This window comes from Sciurus vulgaris, assembly GCF_902686455.1.
Source record: "Sciurus vulgaris genome assembly, chromosome: 5".
Lineage (NCBI taxonomy): Eukaryota > Metazoa > Chordata > Mammalia > Rodentia > Sciuridae > Sciurus > Sciurus vulgaris.
Window position 1 is genome coordinate 8,285,474 of NC_136465.1, and position 19,605 is coordinate 8,305,078.

The following is a 19,605-nucleotide window of genomic DNA, read 5'->3' on the forward strand; positions in this document are numbered from 1 at the left end:
TCTACAGCAGAATGGTCAACATAGCATTTTTCAAGCTTTCCAATGACACTCTTCCCCTACTGAGCATTTGACAGATTCTGGGGGAGAGTAGGGTGGGACAGTAAGATTGGCCACCCCCTACCACACACACAGGGCATGGGGAAGCAGCTGGTTACCAACAGGGCAGAGAGTGGGGCCCTCAATACTTGGTGGGGTCAGGAAGGTCCCCTGGGCCACCTGCCCATGATTGTGAATAATATTCTTTCTCCCCGCACTGTGCAGGTTGAGTTCAGAGAACCCTCTAGAAACTTACAATCACATCCGTCCAGCTTCCAGTGCTCTCCAGAAACCGCCTGTGTGATCTGCTTTGCACCACTACAACCTGAGAGATGCTGCAGTTTAAAATCCCTCCTCTCTCCCAGTAGGCAGCCGTAGGTCCAAGTCCACTCCTCGGGGCAGTGAGAACCTCATGGACTTCACGGGGCAGAGGCAGCAGATGAACATGCACATCTGCTCTCTTCCTTCTCCAGCTGACAGCCTGCTGTTCATCCGAGGCAACGCCTGGTTTCCTCTAGACCTCTGCTCTTTAGCCACCTGGAAAGGCTTACCACCAGTTGCTCAGAACTTAGTCTCTGGACTTCTCTTATAATAGTTTTCTGGTTCTTCAGCCAATCAAGAAGCATCTCTCAAAGCTTAGTGTGAGCACCAATGTCCCTGGGCCATTCCACACTTCCCATTGGGTCCTCAGGCACTGCCCCATTCAACACACATGGGTACTAACAGCTCTGCTCAGTCCTCCTTGACTGGGGGCCTCTGGCATGCGTGACCCTGCTTGCAGGTGTTGTAGGAATAAGGAAAAGAAGATGCAGCCCCCAGCCTCAAGGATAACATCATCCAGGGCGAGGGAATTTTTGGACTTGCTGCTGCCAAGTCCTGCCTCTCATCTGGCCTGGTAAATTTGAGTATTCTTGTTCTTGTACATCTTCCTGAAAATCAAGTTCTTCGCATTGTTCTTACTGTGCCTTCTCCTTCTCCTCCAGAGAGATACCACAGTAATGAAAAGCAAAGGCTTTAGATTCAGACCGTCAAGGTGTCAAATCTAGTTCTGCTGCTTACTAACAATGTAGGTTTGAACAAGTCAGACAATCTCCCTGTGCCTCAATCTGTTCATCTTTAAAATAGACATACTAGCATATCCTGCTCTCGCCCCGTTCAGCTGTAGAGAACTAAAGAAGTTACTACAAATAAAAGATCTGTAATTAGGCCCTGCTCATGGGAAGCACTAAAAAAATTAGCCATTATTTTCTTTCTCCAAACTTATATTTAAAGGCCATCAGAATGGGCAGGTGGCGATCTCATAATCTCACCCCTAACTTCTAAGTACACGTGCTGCATTCTCCTGGCTGGAGAGATCAGCTCCATCAACATGCCCAGCCAGAGCAAGATTGTCCCAGGTAAGGAAGTGAATTTTTGGACCAAGGCAAGTCCCCTCCTAAATGGAATTCTACTTCTCATCAAAGCCTTGAGAAGCTAACACAAGGATCAGGATGCAGTTGTGTTTATTTGACATTTATCTGCACTCAGATGGAGAGCTATAGGGGCACAGTAACTTAAAATGAATATAAAAGACCTACAGAGAGATGCAAATAGAACAGAGCCAGCGGGGCCTCTGGCTGCCCAATGCAGAGACCCCAGGTCTCTGAAGCCAAACTTTCCTGGGAAAGAGGATTCCATGTGTCCCCACACAGAGCCGTCCTCTGTGCCCCTCTGCCCAAGGACCCTTCCAGGCCTCTGGCTTTCATCTGTTCAGGCCTGTTGCTGGCCACGCGAGGGACAAGGTGTCACTCCCACCTTGTGCATTCCTGAGCATAAATCCCACTTGGAATCCCTGAGCCAAAACCATGGCACATCCTAAACAACCTTCCTGTTCCATGTAACTCAGATGTGGGTAAAATATATTTTTAATCTTTTGACTCTTCATTGAGCTAGTACAAAAGAAAGACATATACAGAAACCAAAGGAGGGATGAGTATAGGAAGCGAAGAAGGTAAGCAAGCCCCAGAGCTCTGGGAGCTTCTCCTGCACCTCCCTGGGGCAGGAAGGAGGACAGGAGATGAAGCCTGCTTACCACCCCGAAGCCAGGAGTCTGAACTCCAAAGAACTAAAGTTTCAGTGGAAGGGTGAACCAAGAAAGACACCCACCCCACAGCACAGAAGCATTCCAGTCGGAATTGCTTACTCTGTGGAGAGAGAAAAGACAGCTTCTCCTGGGAACTTATCACACTGTGAGGTACACAGATGTACAATCTGGATTCTTGTTACCTACATGATACAACCCCGAAAAGTTCAAGTGGGAAATTTAAAGTGGTTTCGGTGGTAAGTCTCCAAGAGCCTGCCTGTAATTAGCCTGAAAGAATCCTCTCTGGTGGGACTTGGGTTCTGCCACGCCTCCAGGACTTCCCCACCCAGAGTTCCTGCATTCATCTCCCTGCTGTGTGGCCAAAAGCAGCTTCCTATGTTGACAGCAGCTTTATCCATAGTTGGCAAAATCCGGAAGCACCCAAGACGTCCTGCAGCAGGTGGTGGCTAAACACCCCGTGGCCCAGGCAGACAAAGGAGTCAAATTCATCACTGCAAGGAACTGAGCAACTGAGTCATGAAAAGGCCTGGAGGAACCTTAAGTGCACGTTGCTACGTTAAAGAAGCCCATCTGAGAAGGCCACACACTGCATGATTCCAACCACAGTCTTCTGTTCTTTGTCCATGTAAAACCATGGAGACAGTGACAAGTTCAGTCACTGCCAAGGACTGTGGGGACAGGAGGAAGGAACAGGCGGAGCACAGGTTTTCAGGGCAGAGGAGCCATCGTTCTGCGGGACACCACAGCAGTGGAGATGTGCTGTCAGGCAGTCGTCCCAGGCCACAGGATGGCAGCACCTGGAGCAACCTGACAAAAAGGCACGTCCTTGTGGGTCTACCCACCGTGGCACTGCAGCTCTGGGGAGGGTGTGGAGGGGCAGGGGGACATGGGCCTTTCTGCACTCTCTGCTAAATTTTGCTGAGAACCTACACATGCTCTAAAAACAAATGTTTATTAATTTAAAATATTATTGAAAAAAACCCCAGATGCCTCCTGATGCCCGACCCCTGTGACCTCAGCCTCCAGCATGTGGCTTTGCCGTCTTTACAACCTGACTCAAAAGTGAACAGATGATTTTCTCTGGAGCATTTCCAAATTATCAAATATAACCACACAAGCCTTAAACAAGATGACAGATTTTTTTTTCTTGTGCACATAGATACTCAAGTTCTGGCACCCATGGCGTTCTGTCAACCCACCCTTCCAGAGCACAGCTGGTTTGCTGACAGCCGCACTGGTGTCATGGTGGCAAACAGGCCCCTACCTCCAGGACTGAGCGGGAGGGGCAGCTTTAAAATAAATACCCTGGAGGTCCAGAGCTGTGTGGGACATGGATGGGTCATGGTGGAATGGTGTGTTATGGGCCACTTGCTGTGAGACCTGTTACTTGTGCAAAAACCTCTACCCCAGGGCTCCTTGAGTGCCCAGGCACACCTCTGAGAAGACAGAGGACCCTGTGCCTTTGGTGTATTCTCTCTGTACCACCCCTCTGACGATTCTGTGGCTCTCCCAAAGCACAGGGTGTGGCGTGCAGGCTTCCAGCAGGCCCTGTGCCAAGGGGCAGTGGACGGCTTCCCATTCCACTGTGTTCCACCAGAGTGGCCTCTGTGCTTTACAGAGAGTACTCCTGTGGGTTCCCAGGAGGCACCTTTGGGGATGGAACTATAAGGACAGCATGGAAGACAGACCCCTCCAATCAGAGTATCCTACTAGACTGCTGTGCAAAATTTTTATATTAAGAAAAGATTCTAATGCTTAATAAATAAAAAACAAAAAAGAAGTTTCAAAACTCACTAGCTGGACTCTAAGGACCATCCAACTAAGGAAAAGGAAACACCATGTTTCTGTGGATCAGGATTATCTAAATAGTTCTAAACAATTTTTTAAGTTCTATAAAAAATAATTTAAAAAACAAGAAATTAGCAACTTTACTGAATATTTAGAGGCTGAAATCATTTGCAGGTGACCCTGGGTCAATGGGAGGGCACCCGTGGCAAGGTAGTGACCTCTTTGGGAGCCTTGGGCTCCTGCCCCGGTGCTTGGCTCACGGAGTGGGCAACAGGACCCTTCCATGAATCCTTCTTGTTGTGACTTTCCCTTGGCAGATGGGGCAGTCACTGACCCACATATTTATTTTTAATGTGACTTTTTAAAAAAGAAATCTTATTCTTATAAAATTTGTTAATCATTAGGAAGCCATTAAGACCCAACGTATCACATGAAATTCCTGGAGTAGCTCACCCATCCCCGTAAGATTATTTTCTGTTATTACATATGGCTCCATTACATGTGATTTGAAAATAATCAGTGTAGGCACACTCATCAATTGCTTTTGCAATTACATTTTAAGAACTGCTTGCCATAGCAAATTCCTCTTAATCTCCCTTCTAAGTCTTTGAGAATATAATCCTGATACAGCGAAAGAATAACCTATGTCTAGTGCTAGATGTGTACAAAGGATGCTTTTATTTTTGTTTCTTTCCATTTGATTTATTTATTTAAAAGGCCATTAGGTATGCCGAAATAGTGACATATTTAACAACTGAACACCTGTCAGTCTGTTGACCTTTGACCACGGCACCTGTTCCCCAGCAGAGATTTAAGTTGTTGGGGGGGGGGGCGTTGACCAGCCCAACAAGTTATAGGATATTAAAATATCAAGGTCACATGGAGAATGCACAGCACATGCAGTGGTCTTCAGAGAATCTGTAAACCGTCACAATCCAGTTGTGCCTCTCCCTCAGATGACAAAAGAGCAGATGCTGGCATAGTGGAGTCTCTGGTTGAGGGGCCCAAGGAGGAAGGACAGAACTCAGTTCCTTTAAGCCACCTGAGGACAGTGGGTCTGGTGCCTCGTGTTGCTGTTTGCTGGCGTCGGGGCTTAGATGCCGTGGGAAACCCTCATCCTCCCTCCACTGCCAGACTTAAACTTCAGGCAAAGTTTCAGTCTCTCTAACTAAGTGCACAGGACAAGCAGCAGAACAATTTCCTTTCAACTTTGGGGACTCGGAACCCACCTTGACACGGCAGCTCTGTACCCACATGATTAAGGGCTACCACCTGGTTTTATGCAGGAGCTGTGGATGGCGGCTCTGACTGCAGGGTCCACGGGGAAGGATGGGTGATGATGCAGTCATGCTGAATCCAGTGACAGGGGAAAGGTGGATTTCACTTAGCGTGATGCCATCTGTGCCACATACTGAACACTGATGTAGATGTGCACGAGGCTGAGCCAAAGGCCTGCAGGCTGTGCTTGGGGACCAATCAACGTGGGAAGGGTGGGAAGCCAGAGGCAGAAGCTTTGCAAGACAGTGAAGGCAGGAAGCCAGGAGCCCTCTCCTGTCTGACTTCCTTCTCGCCCTAGGTCCGGCAGCTCCGGCAGGTGTCAGGCCTTCAGCTCCATACCTGGCTACAGCAGACAGTGCAGAGTGTACCCACCAGTCACAGAAGGGTCTGCCAGGAGGCTCCGGTGTGGGCGTGCCTCTATCCACAGCTTCACTTCACAGCTTTCGGTACCCACAGAGAGAAGAGGTGAGGACAGACAGTAGGATGTTTAGAGCAAGCCCATTCGCATAACTGCTGCCATAGCACATTGTTGCAGTTGTTCTAATTCATTATGAGTTACCACTGTGAATCGCTTGCTGTGTCTAACTGGGAAATGGAACTTAGTCATAGGTCAACGTACAGGAAAAAGCACTATGTCTGCAGGGCTTGGTCTGTCTGCAGTTTCGGACGTCCACTAGGGAATTGGGATATGTCCCCCACAAATGAGGGGGACTGATGGATCAGCCTAACAGAAATGATGAGCAAGGACTAACTGACAAAATGTCTATCCCTTGATATCTTAGTATTTCACACACCAAAGCCACCTCCACTCTGAATTCCTGATCACCAGCCTTACCTGGTAAGGGGAAATGAACGTAAGATTCTCAATTCTCAGAGTCACACACACCATGTACGATCTGAAAGACAAGAAAACTCTCCACCTTCTCCAATCTCTCTCTCAAATCTGTCAAGCACCCTTTCTTCTATGAAGGAAGTAGTCTCAGTGAACTTTAAAAAATGGCACATCCATCAGAATCCCAATATGTAATGCAGGCTAAAGATGTGATGGGTTCTCCACGCAGCCTAAATCCTCGTTGTTTAGGGTGAACACCTCGCTGCTAGTGAAAACCCCACAGCAGCCTTCTGGAGCCCAAGCATTCCATGGTCACCCAGTTTGAAAGCTGCTGGACTAGCAGGTACTTAAAGTCCCTTCCAGGCATGGAACATGTGACCTCTCCATGATCCGTGTCCCAGGACTCCTGCTGTCCTTCAGAGGGTGCCCTTGTCAAGAAGCCAAGCTTGTTGGGGGTGATGAAGTTCACAGCCACCACCAGCGGTTCTCCACCATTCAGGTGATGTCCACCCATCCAACCCAGGTGCCCGAAGACCTGTGTGCACTCAGGGGGCCAGAAGGGGGCTGTGTTCAGTCCTAGGGGTCACAACCATGGGGTAAGGGCTCCGATCTCAGAGCTTGGTTTGAGAGAGATAAGCATCTTTACTCTGTCTGCTCCAAGTTCCAGGCCCAAGTTTATGTCTAAAGTAAGAGGAACAAAAAGTGATCAAATTGCTTATAGTGAGAACTGAACACCAAGTCTTGCATTTTCAGGGATATGTCAATAACTTAGTAATTTACCTTGACTGACATTGAAATGAGCACAATAAGACTGACTACACACTGAAAGGGGATTTAAAGTAGTCTGCAAGGAATTTAGAAAGAGTTTCCCGTGCCTCGATAAGATCTGCTAATAACAGATCTCAGCCCTGCTTTGAGGAAGAATGGGACCATTAGTCTCATGTGAGCTGCACAGACGTGCACTTCCACCCAAACACTTCAGAAATCAAGTCAGACTAAAAAGGCATGTGGAGCTGCTTTATATTAATGGAGAAATTACTATTCGATGCTTAGTCGGAGCTCTCGGCATCCAGGAGAGAACAACATGGCCTTGCGAGAGGTGCATGTGACCTACCAAGAACACAGAGTCCCCACGTGCACACACTGCAGGCTGACCCCTGCCAGCCACGGGGCCTCCTGACCCGTCGCTTTCACCTTCAAGCGTCCCAGGGCTGGAGTGGTAGAGAGCCCGTGCCTTCATTTCATAGAATAACTGTCCACTGGAAACAATTTCACCTTCAAATAATCCAACCACAACTATTGGCCTCATAATGTAGCCCTGCTCCTATTTTAGGATACAGGAAACTGAGGCTTGGTCGTGGGGAGACACTTGGGAGGTCTACCAAGACTCCCAGACTCCACCCCTCCCAGACCTAGCCTCCCGTTCTGACCTCTGAGAACAGTTTGCTGAGAATCCCCCAGAGCATCCTGTGATAGGGAGAGTGTCTGGCCTCAGACTGTCCCAACGATGTGTGAATCTCACAGGGAAAAGGCTCACAGCCCCTTTCATGCTTCTGGTGTCAGTGCCACTTGGCTGTGCAGATTTCTAAAAGCTTCTGAATAGACTAATAAACATGGAATTGTTCTGAACATCTGTAAGCAAAGTACGAAAAGATATTACCCAGTGAATGAACATCCTGGGTTTTCTTGCCAGAAATGGGGTATTTGTATATTAGGCTAATGCACTGAAATTAACCCAGAATGCTTATCTGCCGCAGAATGTCTTTTCATATTTTCATCTGTACAGTCTCTATTATAAAATGTAAGAATAATTCTCTATCAGAGCATTCAGGAGTCTGAATAGCTCAATTACTTCCAGAATCAGTGCCGTAAAGCAACAGCATGCCAGTTATCAGTTGGTTTGCATAACAACCATTTGAGGGAGTGTGTATGTGTGTGCGCGCGCGCGCGCGCGCGCGCGCGTGTGTGTGTGTGTGTGTGTGTGAAGAGAAAACCAGGTCCAGCACTACTCCTTAAAGCAAACATCAAGACCAGACTTTCACCTGACTTCTGGAGAAGGGGCTGCACAAGAGGAACTGGTGCTCTCAAGGTCAGGTCATAACCTGGTGCCCCACGTGCGTGTAACCCTAGGAGGTGGCGTGCTGCTCTTACTCAGAAATACTTGCGTGGAACTCTCACGCTGCTGCACTCCACATTCTGGACTCCCAGTGCCAGGAAGAGACCTTACTCATAGGAATACACACAAATAGAGGAATCCTTGCAAGTCATTTTAGGAAAGAGCAGTGGCCACTAAGACTTAATGACTTCTCCTAGAGACAGATGGGAAGCCTGACGGAAACCAGGTCTGCTGGCTACCTTCCGTCGAGGCAAAGGCCAAGGCCTGGTGCAGGCCCAGCAGGGCCATTCTCAGAGGGCTTGAAGTTCAGCCCTGAGATACCCGAAAGAGGACTATCACTCAGCCTGTACCTTACAGACTCATATTTGATAGACCTGAAGAAAGGAAGCTTACACACTTGTTACATGAGGACGGTCATTTTTAAAACAGGTTTGTAAGTAAGTAGGGAAATAAATAAGTCAGGTTCAAATGAAATTATGGACAACGAGAAAGATGGGAAACCTCCAGGGAAATGCAAGGAGGCAATTGCAGCCTTTGGAAAATCATGGAGGTCTGGCTTCTGGCTCTCAGCTTTGACAGCCAGAATTCCATTTTTATCATTCAATTCCACCCCAGGTTAATCCAATTTGGAGAGAATGACCCATGCAGACTAAACTCACAATAGACTGAGATATACATCTCAGAGTGACATTTTATTGAATTTGGAATGAGAATTAGAACCGTCTACCTGACTGATCTGTTCTCATTGCATTTTCTTGCTGTATACGATCACCACTGCAAGAGGAAAAATGAGACGGTTCTACAGAGTGGATCAGAACAAGAGGTTAGTGATATAATTTAAAAGTATCACAGTATCGGGTGGTATGGGTCTGCCCAGAGCACCCTAAAGGGTGCCACCAGGACCTCCTCTCCCCTGGGCTGACCAGCCTCCTGCTGAGGCCCTGCTGTCCCTCCCACACAGCTAGGGCACTCTCCACTCTACTTCCACACAGCATCTTTGCCCTCTCCAATGGGCATCATTCTGAACGCTTAAGGAAACATCAGCACCTTCTATCTTCCACATAGGTCAGGCTCCAGCACATGTGGGGATGAAGAGTCCAGCCTGCAATGAGCATCCTGCTTACATGACAGTGCTCATGGTTTAGATGTGGTGTCCCCTCAAAGCTCACGTGTGAGACAGTGCAAGAAGTTCAGAGGAGAAATGACTGGGTTGCAATGGGTTGTTAGTTAATCCCGTGTCAGGGATTAACTGAGTGGTAACTGAGGTGGTAGGGCGTGGTTGGAGGAGGTGGGAACTGGGCACGGCTTTGGGTATATATTTGTATCTGGCCAGCAGAGTCTCTCTCTGCTTCCTGATCACGATGTAAGCTGCTTCCCTCTGCTACACTGTTCCACCATGATGTTCAGCGCTACCTCAAGCCCCGAGGAATGGAGCCAGCCTCTGGAGTAAGACCTCTGATACCATGAGCCCTCACATAAACTTCTTCTCCTCTGTGATTGTTCTGGTTGGGTATTTTATTCACAGCAATGAAACAGCTGACTAAAAGAACAGTCAACTTCGTCGAGGGACACTGCGAGGGTCACCCCTCCCGGCTGTTCCACGTGCTGGGTTTCGTGGTCACAGGCAGCCTTCACAGGGAAACACCACGTAGGTGAAGGCATCTATCTGGACTCACACTGCTTCTGCTCTCAGACACGCTCGCTTGCTCGGCCCACTGGGGCTGTGCACACCCACGAGCAAGGCAGCAGGCCAACTGGAGCCTGGCTCCTCGGCTCAGGCCACTGATCTGCATGCCCAGACAGCACTGTGGAGGCTCTAACCCTGTCCTCCCTTGAGAGGTCAGGGCAGGGAGGGGTTCACCCAGCCCTGCGGATCTGGGGTTTTGACAGTCCCTTCACTAAGTTTGGTTCCTGACCCAAGAAATCAAGTGGTACCTTTGGCTCAAATGTGCTGCCACAGGAGAGAAGGAATTTACATACAATCCAAGTCCTTATATCTCTCTTCTTGAAAAAATAAAAATCAAAAGTAAAAACCTCTTTTGTTAGATTGATTCCCAAGTTTTTTTTTTTTTTTTTTTTTTGAGGCTACTGTGAATGGGGTAGTATTCTTTATTTCTCTTTTAGTGAATTCATTACTGATGTATAGGAATGTGTTTGATTTATGAGTGTTGATTTTATATTCTGCCACTTTGCTGAATTCAGTTATTAGTTCTAGGAATTTTTTGGTGGGGTTTTTTGGATCCTCTAAATATAGAATCATGACATTAGCAAACAGTGATAGTTTGAGTTCTTCTTTACCTATTGGTATACCTTTAATTTCTTTATTCTAATTGCTCTGACTAGAGCTTCAAGGACAATGTTGAATAAAAGTGGTGAAAAAAGGCATCCTGTCTTGTTCCAGTTTTTAGAGGGAATGCTTTCAATTTTTCTCCATTAAGAATTATCTTGGCGTTGGGTTTAGCATATATGGCTTTTACAACGTTGAGGTAGGTATGGTCCTACTATCCCTAGTTTTTCTAGTGTTTTGAACAAAAAGGGGTGCTTTATTTTGTCAAGTGTTTTCTTTGCATCTATTGAGATTGTCATGGGATTCTTGTTTTTAAGTCTACTGATGTGATGAATTACATTCATTGTTTTCCAGATGTTGAACCAACCCTATACCCCGGGATGAACCCCACTTGTAATGGTGCACTACCTTTTTAATATGTTTTTGTATACGATTTTCCAGAGTTTCATTGATAATTTTTGCATCTTTGTTCATCAGGGATATTGTTCTGAAGTTTTCTTTCCTTGATGTGTCTTTGTCTGGTTTTGGTATCAGGGTGATTTTAGCCTCATAGAATGAGTTTGGAAGGGTTCCCTCCTTTTCTATTTCATGGAATTATTTGAGGCATATTGATGTTAATTCTTCTTAGAAGGTGTTATAGAATTTGGCTGAGAATCCATCTAGTCTTGGGCTTTTCTTAATCGGTAGGCTTTTAATGGTATTTTCTATTTCATTACTTGAAATTTTTCTGTTTAAATTGTGTATATAACCTCCTGACTCAGTTTAGGTAGGTCATATTCTGTAAAAATTTGTCAATGTCTTTAATATTTTCTATTTTATTGGAGTATAAATTTTCAAAATAGTTTCTAATTATCTTCTGTATTTCAGTTGTTTCTGTTGTGACATTTCCTTTTCATCATATATTTTAGTAATTTGGGTTTTCTTTTTCTCTTAGTGTGGCTAGGGGTTTATTAATTTTATTTATTTTTTCAAAGAACCAACTTTCTGTTTTGTAATTTTTTCAATTGTTTCTTTTGTTTCAATTTCATTGACCCTATAGAACACACACACAAAAAGAAAGAAAGAAAGAAAGAAAGAAAGAAAGAAAGAAAGAAAGAAAGAAAGAAAGAAAGAAAGAGAAAATGAAGAAGACCTTAGAAGATGGAAAGACCCCCCCCCCATGCTCCCAGATAGGCAAAATTAATATTGTGAAAATGGCCATACTACCAAAAACATTATACCAATTTAACTCAATTCCTATTAAAATCCCAATGACATTCTATATAGAACTAGAAAAAGCAATCATGAAATTCACTTGGAAAAATAAGATACCCAGAATAGCCAAACCAATCCTTAGCAAGAAAAGTGAAGCAGAAGGCAACACAATACCAGAACTCAAACTGCACTACAGAGCTACAGTAATAAAAACAGCAAGGCATCTGCACCAAAACAGACACATGACCAATGGTACAGACTAGAAGACACAGAGACAATCCACATAAATACAGGTATCTCATACTAGACAAGGTGACAAACACATTCACTGGAGAAAAGATAGCCTATTCAACAAATGGTGCTGGGAAAAAATGGAAAACAAATGTAACAGAATGAAATTAAACGCTTATCTCTCACCCTACATGAAACTCAACTCACAGTGGATCAAAGGCTTAGGCACTAGAACAGAGATCCTGCACCTTACACCCAAATCTTCACCATTTCAGCCTAGGATATGACTTCCTTAACAAGACCCCTAAAGAACAAGAAGCAAAATCAAGAATCAATAAATGGGATGGGCTCAAACTAAAAAGCTTCTTCTCAGCAAAAGGAACAATAAAGAATGTGAAGAGAGAGCCTACAGATTGAGAGAAAATTTTTCCCACATGCACCTCAGATAAAGCATTAATCTCTAGGATATATAAAGAGCTCAAAAAACTTAACACCAAAAACACAAATAATTCAATCAATAAATGAGCTAAGGTACTGAACAGACATTTAACAGAAAAAGAAGATCAACAAACATATGAAAAAATGTTCAACATCTCTAGTAATTAGAAAAATGCAAATCAAAACTAAGATTTTATCTCACTCCAATCGGAATGGCAATTATCATGACTACAAGCAACAAAAAATGTGGGGGAAAAGGTACACTCATACATTGCTGGTGGGATTACAAAATAGTGCAACCATTATGGAAAGTAGTATGGAGATTCCTCAGAAAACTTGGAATGGAACCACCATTTGACCCAGCTGTCCCACTCCTTGGTTTATACCCAAAGGACTTAAAATCAACATACTACAGTAACACAGCCACATCAAGGTTTATAGCAGTTCAACTCACAAATAGCTAAACTATGGAACAAACCCAGATGCCTTTCAACAGATGAATGGATAAAGAAAATGTGGTGTATATATGTATATATATATATACATATATACACACCATCATACATATATATGTATATATATTTATATATAATATATGTATTTAATATATATTCATATAATATATAAATGTTACTCAGCTTTAAAGAAGAATGTAATTATGGCATTTATTGGTAAATGGAGAGAGTTAGAGAATATCATGCTAAGTGAAATAAACCAAACCTAAAAAAACCCAAAGGCTGACTGTTTTCTCTGATATGCAGATGCTAATTCACAATGGAGGGTGGATAGGGAAGAATAGAGTCGCTTTATATTAGGTAGAGGGGAGTGAAGGGAGGGGAAGGGGTTCTGGGGGTAGGAATGATAGTAGAGTAAAACAGACATTATTATCTCATGTACATATATGTACATATATGACTGCATGACCTATGTGATCCTACAATATGAATAATCAGAAAAGTGAGAATACACTTCATTTATGTATGATCTATCAAATGTATAAATGCATTCTATTGTCAAGTACAACAAATTAGAACAAATAAAAAAATTTTTAAAAAGTAAAAACCTTTACAAAATATTCACAGGTTGTGATCAAAGTTTGACAAACTGAATTACAAACACAAAAGTAAACAATTTTGAAATGGATGCAAATACTGGGATAGACTAGTGTTTCTCCCACACTGAACGTCAGCCATCATTACACCCCGTAGCAGAGCCTGGATGGGTTTTCCTGACATGCTGGGCAAGGCTCTGAGCATGGGGAACAAGGGTGTGCTGACAGACCACCTGCTTTCTGCCTCCTCCACCCCTTTCCTTGGTCAGAAATGTTTAATTAGCTGGTTACCTAATTCCTCTAGCTGGAGACTTTATTTGTTCTCCTTCCCTGATATTCCCAGGGATTCGAAGGCTCTACCATCCCGTGCCAGAGGGACCACTTTATTATAGCCTCTCTCTGCCTTTTTGTTTCCCCCTTTTATGATCAAAAACAACAACAAAACTCAGGGGAAAGAATCATCTCTCCTACCACGTCTGGTTAGACCCAGTAAGTACCTCTTTCCAATCAGGAGCAAGTTTCCATGGCAACCACACTTCCCAATGCCATTGCTAACTTAGCAGGAGCGTTGGCATCAGAGAGTTCTTTATCAGCCTCCGAGGTTCCCATCTCCACAGACCTCTAAACCAGCTGTTCGCAGGAACCGGATCTTAAAGGGTTTGGTTCTTTCCTTCTAAACGTCAGAAAGTCAAAAAGAATTCCTCGGTATTTTCCTTACGGTGATCATCTTAAAACACATTAATATATTTAAAACTGTAGCAGAAGGATAGACCTGAAAGAGAGTTTGTGACTTGGTGCAGGAAGCATGAAGAGATGAATGGAGAAGGGCTGGGACAGAGTGGCAGGTGGGAGGTTTACACCATGGCCAATGGCATCAACTTTGAGCTGAGAGCAAATGAGGAGGGATTGCAGCCACCCAGCACCCTGGGTGAGGTACCCATCCTCTCTAAGCCTCAACACTCCCTCTGAGAAAGATGGAAATAAACAGGCCTCATGGGAGAACTGTCTGGAAAAATGCAAAGACATAAAATGTGCCTGGCACATAGTAGGAATTCAGATCACTGCACTTGTCATGCTGTCGTTAAGGTAGAAGCAACTCTGGGAGTCTAAGCAAGCAAGCAATCACAGTATTCTGGCTGATTATTATCATTTTGCAAGATGACAAATGGCATAAGCAGTGGATATTCTGGGGTTTTCTTAGCAATGTTTTCATCTTAGGATGTTAAGTCATGCCTGGACCCACAAGAAGGAATCTATTCATTTTCATTCCTAAGACTTGAGAGGATACACCTGGGCAATCTCCCCAGTTCATCTGAATCTATTTATAGCTCTGCATAAACACTGGTTTAATTTTGAAACGGGGCAAAAAAATATGGATTAACCATTAAAATTCATTTGATATTCCACATTCCCAATACCAATCAGAATATTTCTAGTTTTTTTCTAGAAACAAGGAAAACAATACACATAATTTCATAATGCCTTCCCTGTTGCACAGTGAAATTTTACCTCAAAATCTGCATTCATATTACAGCAAACAAATCAACGTGCTTATAACTCAGCAAGTTCCCCTCCCCCATCTCTTCTCCCACAACATCCCGTGTCCTCCGTGGGCTGAGGGCACCCTCTTCAAGTAGCACACAGGCAAGCCTTTATTTTAAAGACAAAGTTGCTTGTGTACTCTTAAATCCCATTTGTGTCAATGTGTCTGACTGTGGACCTAGATGGACCTTCCCAGTTGAGACCTCTTAAGATGGGGAACAAAATATGCTGTTATTTGAGTCTTAATACTCCCTGAGCTGGCAGGAAATAAAAGAATTCTTAAAGGCCAGAAACAAATCCAGAGAGGTAAGTTGGTACTGGACTAGAATTTTCCAAGGGGCATCTGCCTCTCTTCTGCAGAAAAATAGCATTTTTCTTTTCCTTTTCCTTTTTTTTTTTTTTTTTTCCTCCTATAAAGAACCGGAGAGTAAATATCTCAGGCTCTGCAGACCATACAGTGTCTGCGATAACCACACGACCCTGCTGTTGTGGCAGGAAAACGTTCACAGATAATATGTTTTTAAAAAATGGGCACTGCTGCGTTTCAACAAAACCTATTTACATAATCAGACAGGGAGCGGTTTGCAGATCCCTGTGTTACCGCGTAGCTTTTCACGATTTTCCCTGCAGAAAACATGCCTGCTACTTGAGCCGTTGAGTCACAAGGGGGATTGCTGCGGTGATGGCCCTGATTTCCTCACCTCCCTTCGTCCCTGAACCCTGCCTGGGCTGGTCTCACATCTCACACTGACCCTGGGCTAGACCAAGTGACTTGCTCTGGCCAGTGGGACAACAGCAAGCGCCGCAGAGACTGGGGCTCCTCCCCTCCTGCAGCTCCTAGGTTCTTGCATCCACCACTGTGTGAATTAGCCCTGGCCAGCGAGCCCCATGTCCCCATTATGCAGCCAACAGCACCAACTGCCAGACACGACCAAGAGCAGCCAGCCCCAGCAGCCCACTGGTGGAGAAAGAGCCCAGCGCTCCCATCTAGACGGCACGGCCAGCCAACAGCCACTTGGATTTGGGGTTGGTTGATCAACAGCAAAGACGAAATGATACATCCCATAGAAAGTTTATCATCTTCTAAAAATATAATGAAGCAAACAAGTATGTTCACAGGAATAGTAAAGGGAAGTTCAAGGAAATATTAGAAAATAATTTCTAGGGGCTGGGGTTGTGGCTCAGTGGTAGAGCACTTGCCTACCATGTGTGAGCACTGAGTTCAATTCTCAGCACCTCATATAAATAAATGAATAAAATAAAGGTCTGTCAACATCTAAAAAAATAATAATAATTTCTATTTCCTTGCTGAAGAGCCTGTCATGCACCAGCAGGGACAAGCCTTGTTCCTCCTAGTAACACACAGCACAGTCCTCCTACCTGAGCAGACTTCCTTGTAAGTGGGGTTGGGAGTGTAGCCTCCTGCGAAGCCCACTTGAGTCGAATATACTCCCTTCAGGATCCAGAATTTCCTTTCAGCTCCCCAGAAGCAGCCCATTCCTATGAAAAACAGAAGGAACAAATTAATCACCTTCCAAGAAAAGGTAGCCTGCCACACTGCAATGTCTGTGTGCTGGGACAGAGAGCTTGATTTTGTCTTGTAAAGAAGGAGGGATTTTAACCTTTAACAATAATTTATTTAAGTTATTTGTAAAGATGTCTCTGTTTTCACTGTATGAAAACTCAGAAATCCTCAGATTTTAATGGAGTCAGGAAATCTACACCCTTCCCAATAACAGTAAAAAGACAATTATTTTATGAATATTTCCACACTCAATTCATAAATTAATCAAAATTTATTTAATGAATAGATTCCTGGTTATGTTTTTAAAATATTTTAACAAAAGTACATCACTAAATTACTGATTTTAATGGAGAAATTTCCAAAATCAACACAGATTGATGCAGTATTGCCAATGAACAATTTCATATACATGCTCAGTTTTTAAAAATTATAGTCACTACATTTGCATGTGATCAATCACTGATCACCCAAATGTCCAGTCTTCTGAATTCTGTTACTGAATATAATAAATGGAGGAAGGCAGAGGGAAGGCAGGGAAGGGACAACCACAAACTAACTCACAAAACTCCACTCCATGCAGGCTGCGAGCATCATGTTCTCCCAGTAGTCACCAGTGTTCCTGAACGATGCAAACCAGGGCTCAGCCCCCAGGAGCACTGGCCTGGCTACACCATGCTGTGTCCCTGGGTTACGTCCACCCTAAGCCCCACGTCCACCCTAAGCTTCTGGACTGCCCAGTACACCTGTGAGACGTGGCCCATTTATAGAGGTAGCAAAATGGCGCCTCGCTTGGGCTTTATTCAGCTTTTAACAGTCACGCTTAACTAAGACGGAACAGTTGGCAAGTTCACGTATGCCTCCTACTCTACAACCGCCAGATCCGACAGGCTTAATGACAGAGCTGTAAGAAAATTGAGTTTGCTTGACACTTGTTAATATTCTACTTTAAAAATTCAAAACAACAATAATAGCCATAACATGATGTGCGTGAAGTTATACATTATACAAAGGTACTCTACTTGCTAAAATGTGAGGAGAAGGCTACTATCCAAAAATAGGTTAATAGTTTAAAAATATGATGGAGCCAAATAATTAAATTCAATGCAGTAAAAAATTACTGTTGTGATAATGCTGCAACATGGAAATATGCATGTGATTATATCATAATTATCTAAGGCTAAATTAAAAAGGAAAAACACAGTTATATGCATGTTTTTATTATAACTATAAAAATATTCACACCCAAATAGACTGGAAGGAATTATACTAAAGTTATTACCATGAGAATATTACAGTGGTGAGAATGTAGGAACATTTTTTCATTTTTAAAGTTGTTTTGTAATAGAGTTCTATCACTTTAAAAATGAAAGGTATATATATTTTTAAAAAGTAAGAAAAAATTCAAGGAAATAGCATAAGCGTATCATTACTTGGGTTACGAACTACTACGGCATTTTTCCAGTTTACAAGGGAATTGTTGGTTACTAGTGATTATAAATAAATGTTTTCTGAGTGTGTGTTAAAATGGAGCATCCCATGTCTCTGGCAAAAAGAGTCACCACAAGTGACTTTGCTGCATTCCCTGGGGCGAGGGCACGGTGCCAAGGAACCTCTGGGGGACAGGAAGACTGAGCTGAACACTTCTGAATGTTAACCGCCCCGAAGCCGCCCAGGAGCCGGGCCGGTGCCACCCTGAAGACGTCCCCCTCCCGACGTTCAGAAGTCCATGGGGATCGGTGATAAAACATTTCTACTGCATAATGACTTACAGTGACAGTTCCAAAGAGTGCCACATCTCCAACATTCTACATACAAGGGACGTCACAGGCTCGAGTAGCCAGCCGACCAGACCTTGGTCTCCAACTCCCGCCAGCTGCCCCCTGGTGGTACAGGCCATCTGTCCTCATGGTTCCATGGTGCCCCCCTTACCTGAAGTTGTGTTTTCTGAGGTTTCAATCCCTTGTCAACAATCATGGTCTGAGAATATTAAATGGAAAACTCCAGAAATAAGCAATTCTTGAGTTTTAAATTGCTGCCATTCTGAGTAGGTGATGAAATGTCACCCTGTCCCCCTTTCCCACCTGACACATGAATCACCCCCTTTGTTCAGCATATCCATGCGATGTGCACTACCTGCCCGTTAGTCACTCATGAACCGTCTCAGTTATCAGATTGGCTGTGGTGGTATCACAGCACTTATATTCAAGAAACCCTTATTCTCTTTAGTAATAGCCCCAAAGCACAAGGCTAGCGATGCCAGCAATTCAGATATGCCAATGAGAGGCCAGAAAGTGCTGTTTATATAATGTTCATGACTACCCACAGTTTCAGGATCCACTGGGGCTATTGTCAAAATTTAAAATATTCTTGGCAAAAACAATTGAAACATTAGCTGTAAGTAAAAAGATAGTTCATCCTCTTTTAATGTTTAACAGGGATCAAGAAATGGTTCTGCTACATGGAGGACAAACCAGGCTCACACTGGGCCAAGGCCTCCTGTGGCTGACCTCACTGGTGTGAGATCAATGGACACATTACTGGAAAGGTACCTAACTTTGAATAGGGGTTGTCAATATAACAAAACTCCTCCTGGAAGCAACCTCTTATCTAGTGGCTACAGTATGACAAGAGCATGTGTGTTTAAACAAAGAAAATGGGCTTATTAATGGAAAAATTCCTCATAACTTTCAATAACCAATAGGAATTTCATCAAATACAACATAGTATGCATTATTTTCTTTTAAATACTTTATATATTTTAAACTATATTTAGAAAATAAAGCACAAATACAGAAAAACCATGTGAAATACATGTTTCAAAGCGCTATTAGCAAACACCTGTGACCACTACCCACAACCTCCCCAAGTAACCACTACTGACCTCTACAGTAATCACTTTTATCATCTAAGAGTCCATTTCTGGAATTACATTAGTCTTGTTCATTTTCAAAACGTTGATGCACTTTTAAGTCCTTCCCTCAACAAGTCCACCTTCGATTCTTTCCCTTTTCACTTGTCCACTGAAGAACGTGGCTACTTGAGAGCATCAGGTGCTCTTCTGCTTGCTCCTGCCTTCAGAGGGCAACTTCCTGCACTTGGTTCTGTAGGTGGGAAGAGGCATTTCAAGACCATGATTTGGGTACAACTAGTACTTACCACAGAATGACCAGGGGACTCTAGGGGACCATGTGGCTAAAATTGCCC

General features: G+C 43.9%; 1 protein-coding gene across 3 annotated transcripts in view; it reads right to left on the reverse strand.

Annotated features, from left to right (window-relative positions):
- Positions 1-19,605, reverse strand: part of MSRA (methionine sulfoxide reductase A) — a 334,984-nt gene that overhangs the window by 152,110 nt on the left and 163,269 nt on the right. For 2 of the 3 annotated variants that reach the window (XM_079139989.1, XM_079139991.1), the window contains exon 3: positions 16,257-16,376. The exons of the other annotated variant lie outside the window; for it this stretch is intronic. In XM_079139989.1, coding sequence (XP_078996115.1) covers positions 16,257-16,376 — 120 coding nt within the window. The remainder of the gene's footprint in view (positions 1-16,256; positions 16,377-19,605) is intronic. 3 annotated transcript variants of the gene reach the window in all.